Source organism: Mandrillus leucophaeus, unplaced genomic scaffold, assembly GCF_000951045.1.
Source record: "Mandrillus leucophaeus isolate KB7577 unplaced genomic scaffold, Mleu.le_1.0 Scaffold166, whole genome shotgun sequence".
NCBI lineage: Eukaryota > Metazoa > Chordata > Mammalia > Primates > Cercopithecidae > Mandrillus > Mandrillus leucophaeus.
Window position 1 is genome coordinate 2139031 of NW_012101654.1, and position 6718 is coordinate 2145748.

Sequence of the window (6718 nt, forward strand, 5' to 3'; positions counted from 1 at the left end):
GAGGTGATGGGGAAATACGGCAGACCCAGGAGAATAGTTGGCGGGATCTGCCCCCCGCCCCGCCCCGCCCAAGGGGAGACTCCACCCAACAAGCTACCTACCTGCCCTGGGGCCGCGAGACTCCGCGGGCTAAACTCAGGAGCAAGCCCAAGCTAAGGGCTCTCAGAGCGGGATGTGTGTGTGAATACCCGCTCCAGCGCAAGCCAGGGTCCGGGGTTAGCTCGCCCCGATGCGCGCACCTCACCACAGCACACCTTACCTTTAACCAGGAAAAGCCGGTCATCCGTGGACCCCGGAGCCTCCAGCCCAGAGGCCGGCTGCCCAGTTCCAGCGCCCGCTGTCTCCATGCTTAGGTCGCCTCTAGTGCGTCCGTCCCCAACTGGGCACGGGTGGAAGCGAGAGCGAGGCGGAGGAGAAAGGTTCCGCTGCCGCCTCCTCCTGTGCAATCTGAAGAAGGGTCCGGAATGCGGCCGCTGTCCCCAAACCCTCCTCCCGCGCCCGGGCGGGGAAGACGTGCTGTGCCCAGCGCCGAGGGCGATGCCCTCCAAGGCCGACTCGTAGGGAGGATCACTTGATTTCTCCAAGGAGATCATTGCTGGACTTAAGTGATTACTTTGGCTGTTTGAAAGAACGCTCAGCCCCGACTGTAGGAGGCAGTGAGGGTCGCAGATCGCCCCAGGATTCCAGGCCTCGCCTGCTGTGAGACCTTAGAGCTCATTTTTCTGATCAAGCTTACACTGTGTTCAACGATTTGGCCAGCGCTAACACTCCACGATTCTAAAACGCAGGCCTTGGTCTTCTGTCTGAACTTTTCTAGGTAACTTCCTAACAGTGGTGAGGAAAGGTGTAAGTGACAGGCTTTCTTCCTGGAGGAGAGCCAGCCACCCGGCTCTGCGGTGACGGGTCCCCACGCCACGGTGTGAGTGCTTGGCCTCCCTCGGGAAGTGGAACACTTACAGGGTGACCGAATGAAGGTACCACCCCCGAGAGGAGAGCGAGGCCCGCTCGAAGGGCTTGCAGAGCTGCCGGGAACGTTGACAGCTAGCAGCTTTGGTCTTCTGCTGGGAGGCTGGTTTGCCCATTCTGTAAATGGCCATGGACAGGAGGAGGCTAGTGGTGATAGCAGAGAACAATGACATCTTGTAAAATAAGGAGGTCTCTGCCATTTGTCCTGCCCCCCAGCACTGGAGGGCATGAGCTTCCTGAGGATGGAGATGGGACTCTATGTTCAGTTTATATCCCCCAGCTTTCAGGTATTACCTGGTTATCAACAACAAATGCATATTGGATGGATGAGTAAATGAATGCATCTGTTTTTGCATCAGTGAAGTGCAGTTAATAACTCAAACCTGGGCTCGGGTCCTTAAACCGCTTCTCAGGTGTGTGAACTTGGGGTAACTTAGCCCCTCTATACCTCAGTTTCCTCACCTGTAAAATTTAAAAACTCATAGTAGGCCAGGCGCAGTGGTTCACGTCTGTAATCCTAGCACTTTGAGAGGCTGAGGCAGGTGGATCACCTGAGGTCAGAAGTTCGAGATCAGCCTGGCCAACATGGTGAAACCCCCGTTTCTACTAAAAGTACAAAAATTAGCGGGGCCTAATGGTGTGGGCCTGTAATCCCAGCTACTTGGAAGGCTGAGGCAGGAGAATCGCTTGAACCTGGGAGGGAGAGTTTGCAGTGAGTCGAGATCGAGCCATTGCACTCCAGCCTGGGTGACAAGAGCGAAACTCTGCCCTCCATCCCCAGCCTCAAAAAAAAAAAAAAAAAAAAAAAAAAAAAAAAAAAAATTGATAGTACCTAACTCAGGATTGCTGTGAGAATTAAATGAAGCGACATCTATAAAGAAGTTAGCACAGTGCCTGGCACACATAAATATTCAATACATGTTACCTCTAACTATTACCACCTGTGATTCCAGTAGCTATTTTGCTGCATTGCCTATGGGGATTTTTTTAAAATGATGGATTACCGAGGTCTGCCATGGATTACTGCTCTGAAGGCCCGCAGGTGGCAGGACAGAATGTAAAAGCTCCGTGGGGGTTCTGAGGATAAAAAACTACTGCTCTGTTCAAATTTTTGTGTGGATGAGATCACACAGAATGTATGTGACCTTTGGATTTCCTGGAAACACAATGTCAGTATCTGAAAGGGCTTTTAAGCTGGTAAATGCTGTGCTAATTTGTTGAAGGACCTATCCTTTTTCCTTCCCCTCATACATAACAGTGACCATAGCTGCTAACGTGTATTGAGTGCTTTCTATATATCTGACATTGCACTAAGTGCTTCAAGTACATTATCTCATTTATTTCTCTCCATAAACTCAGAAAGACTAACTTGCTCAAGCTCACATAGCTGTTAAGTGGCAGAGACAGGGCTTAAAAGCAGGTCCTTCCTTATCCACTATGCCAGTGGTCCTCAAGTGTGAACGAGAATATTGGAATCACCTGGAAGGCTTATTGCACTCAGCTTTCTGGGCCCCATTCCCAGAGTCTGTGACTCAGTGGGGGCTGAGAACATGTATGTCTAAGTTTCCAGGTGATGCTGTTGCCACTGGTTCCACTTTGAGAACGTCTTCTCTGTGCCTTCCCCTTATGGATTACACCTCTTAAAACCCACACCATACACTTTAACATTTGGAAATCTGTTTTCCCAAGACTACTTAGAAAAAGTGCAGACTCCTACACTGTCTTCTTTGCTGTCCCCTTAGAAAAGGGCAGAAACATTTTATTTTATTTTATTTTATTTTATTTTATTTTATTTTATTTTATTTTATTTTAAGGATTAAGCTGGGTATAGTGGCTCAAACCTGTAATCCTAGCACTTTGGGAGGTTAAGTGCAGATCACTTGAGGTCAGGAGTTTGAGATCAGCCTGGCCAATATGGCGAAACCCCGTCTCTACTAAAAATACGATTAGCTGAGTGCGATGGCGGCACCTGTAATTTCAGCTACTCGGGAGGCTGAGGCAGGAGAATCCCTTGAACCCAGGAGGCAGAGGTTGCAGTGAGCCAAGATCATGCTGCTGCATTCCAGCCTGGGTGACAGAGCAGACTCTGTCTCAAGATGATGATAATAATAATTTAAGGTTTATATCACTACGTACTGTAAGGAACAGAAGGGAGATAATAGATCTTGAAATCTAGGGAAGTTACAGAGTCCTGCATTCCAGAGCCTGTCTCCATTGAAAGTAACTGCATGTCCTAGGAAACTGCTGTCTGCTTTGTTCTGGATGTTGCAGCTCACAAACCTCTACCTTCTTTCCAAATCCCCAAAGTAAAAGACAATCTTCCTTTTTTCTACTTGAAAGCTTGTTTTCCCAATATGCACAGGGCTGAAGAGGCAATTGACACAAACCAATGGTTTATACTTCAGCCTTAGATGAGCAATTTGCATTTTGAGGGTCTTTGTGGGGTACACACGAAGGGGAGGAGGAGCTGTGAGTTCCTTGGTCAAGGCCTGTTTTTGGAGAGTACTGTGGCTCCATTTCTCACCTGCCCTGTGACTTGCTGTGTGCCAGATCCTGGGAGATGGTGTTTCCAGAGCCTCGGAAACCTGCCACGCACTAGGACGGGAAGTCCCTGGCCCAGGGATAAGACCAAATTCCAGGCATCCCAAGTTGGAATGCTGAAAGAAAACATTTTTAAAAGACATTGTTTCCCAAGGTCTCATATCTCTACAGGACACTCAGTTGGGTACTTTGGGTACAATTTGATTAACTGCACTGCTCCAAGAATTCCACAATCCCACCCAGACTTGTTACTATAGGAAGATATGACACAAGCTCCAAACAAATGAGTTGTAGACATTCCAAGCACAGTTTCTTTTTCTTTTTTTATTATTATTATACTTTAAGTTCTAGGGTACATGTGCACAATGTGCACGTTTGTTACATACGTATACATGTCCAAGCACAGTTTCTTTGCAGGATGGGGACTTGAGTTCTGAAATAGCAGGGCAGCATTTCCAAGTGTGGAAACCAGAGATTAGAAAGTCACAGAGCTTTGTTGCTTCGTGCAGCACCAGCAGGACTGATATTTCAATGGAAGCACGGTACCCTTCTAGAAAAAGGTAATGGAAATCTCTTGCAAGCTGAGGAGGCTACTGGGAAAGCAGGTTTATCTGAGACGGATGCTGTTGCTATTTCAGTGTTCGTTTTAGTCAGCTGAAAGTTCATGCCAGGGACACATTTGACCACATTCTTATTTCAAATGTTTTGGCTCCTGTAGATCCTATTTCAGATGTTGACAGCTAGAAACCTGTTAGCTCTACAGTTCCCAGAATTTGGATAGCCCTAGCTCTAGCTGGTTTTGATGGACTTTTTTCCCCATCACTTTTTAAAACATTTCTTCAGAGCTTCAATCTCTCCATGTTTAATGTATGAGGCTGAATTATTTTAAAAATCTGATAAGGGTCACATCATTCTTACTGCTACTTGATATAAGATAGTTGTCAAAAATACAGGCCACGTGCAGTGGCTCATGCCTGTAATCCCAGCACTTTGGGAGGCTGAGGCAGGCAGATCACCTGAGGGCAGGAGTTTGAGACCAGCCTCACCAACATGGTGAAACCCCATCTCTACTAAAAATATAAAAATTAGCTGGCCGTGGTGGCAGGCACCTGTAATCCCAGCTACTCAGGAGGCTGAGGCATCAGAATCTCTTGAACCCAGGAGACGGAGGATACAATGAGCCAAGATCATGCCATTGCACTCCAGCCTGGGTGACCTAGCAAGACTGTCTCAAAAAAATTATATATATATTTGTGTGTGTGTGTATATGTGTGTGTATATATATATATAACATATTATATATAGATATATAATACATATATTATACATTTATATATATAGCAGAGATCTTTAAAAGTTATTGCCAAATTAAGTGTGTGCACAGAAGAAAAGATCTGGATTTTACACTGAATTATTAACAGAGGCTACTTTGACAGAGGGAGGAGGTGAGTGTTCTGTGTCTCTTCTACTTTCTGCCTTAGTAAGTAAAATGCTGACCAAAGCCACATTTTTACATATTTCTATGATGTTTGCAAAATTTTTAATAAGGGACATGTATTACTTTTGTGAGAAGGGAAAAATGGAAGGAAAACAAAATAGTTTAAATATGTATCACCTTGTTTAAAGGATGAATTTTCGTTTAAATAGAAATAGCATGTAGGTTTCCAGGGTAACTCATCAAACTCTCCGGCAGGATACCCAGTGATAACATTCTTGGAAAGCGAGGGAATGAGAGCAAGATGCATTATGTCATAAGGAGAAGCTCTGGGCTGGCCTGAGAGCCCCTGTGGTATCTGCACCCTCGAGTTTGCTGCTCTCAGGCCTCTTGAATTCCTCCCAATATCTGCTCTGAATCCCCAGAGCTATAGCTCCTTCAAAATGGCATTAGTACGATCAATACTGTGCAGTGGAAATGGTAAGTATGATAATAACTCCTCTTGAGTGAGCTGAAACTAGCTTGAGTCTCATTACTCATTTCCGGTTTCTCATTACTTATCTTTTAGAATCATATTCTGTAACTGCCTCAGGCTGAATAATATGTCTGTCTTTACCACAGTAAATGAGAGTTGCCATTATATATTCCTCCATTCAATTTTTCTTATTGTGGAGTGTATCTTTCCTATCTCTTTCTGTGGTATCAGTTGAATTGTTACTATTAATGAAAGACTAGAGATCTTTTCGAGAGCTGTTATATTTCATAAGCCACTAGATATTATAAAAGAGTGATGCATATAATTTCCTTTAGCTATATTTCTCTATCTTCTTTTGAGGATCAAATAAGATCACGGATGTTCAAGCACTTTGTAAACTGTCGAGTATTCTGGCAATGTAAAGCATTGTTATTTTTAGTCCTGTGTATGTCCCAGTTATAGAAAAGACTCTTAGCATTCCTAAAAGCCAAATATATTTCCATCTATGCATTATCATTTTGCCAGTATTTCATATACAAGGACATATGTTACACTCACATTTACTATTAAAATCTGCGATATCAACCACTTGCGTCATTAAACGCATCTTATGTTTATTGCATTTATTGTTAATAATCTATCCTATTTTGATATATTAAAGACTATAAATTATAAAATGATTTAAACACAAGTACTATCACATGTATGATGAGAGTGACCACATAAAGTAGTAAGACCTTTTCTGACCAAATACTGTGTTTAGATTGACTTTATTTTTTATTGACACAGCAAGTATTTACCGAGCACCTCTTATGGTCTTAAGTGCTGTTTTACTCTAGTGAAGTAAAGAGGCACAGTCCTTGGCTCATTGGAGCTGATAGTTCCATAGCCCTTAATTTTCTCAGAATTTCATCAAAACATCTTTTTGTTTGAACCTTTGCAGTTGATATTATTTCTTGGTCTTCTACTTTCTGCCTTAATAAATAAAATAAGGTTTACTTCTTTCTTAAAAACTATGCAGTGCTTTAAGTCACTTCTCTGAATATCAACTGTTACTGTAAATGTGGATATAGAGGGCTTAAGAGGTTGGTCTGCATATACACCAAACCCAGACTGTCCTGTCTTGGAGTTCAGAGGGGGCCTGTGGGGAAGGGACTAGTTCCTACAAGTAGGTTTAGCAACTGAGGCCTAGACAAAAAACTCAAAAGCAAGATGCAGCTGTCCCTGGGGAACAAAGCACATGCCAGGGGGTCATGGCAAGAGAGTTTTTCAGTCCAGGTGACCTAGTTGTGAGATGAAGT

General features: G+C 44.0%; 1 protein-coding gene across 1 annotated transcript in view; it reads right to left on the reverse strand.

Annotated features, from left to right (window-relative positions):
- The window catches only part of TMEM242 (transmembrane protein 242), a 33865-nt gene extending 32560 nt beyond the window's left edge, over positions 1–1305 (reverse strand). The window contains exon 1 of the mRNA XM_011976422.1: positions 260–1305. Coding sequence (XP_011831812.1) covers positions 260–593 — 334 coding nt within the window. The 5' untranslated portion in view covers positions 594–1305. The remainder of the gene's footprint in view (positions 1–259) is intronic.
- Between the last annotated feature and the right edge of the window lie 5413 nt (positions 1306–6718).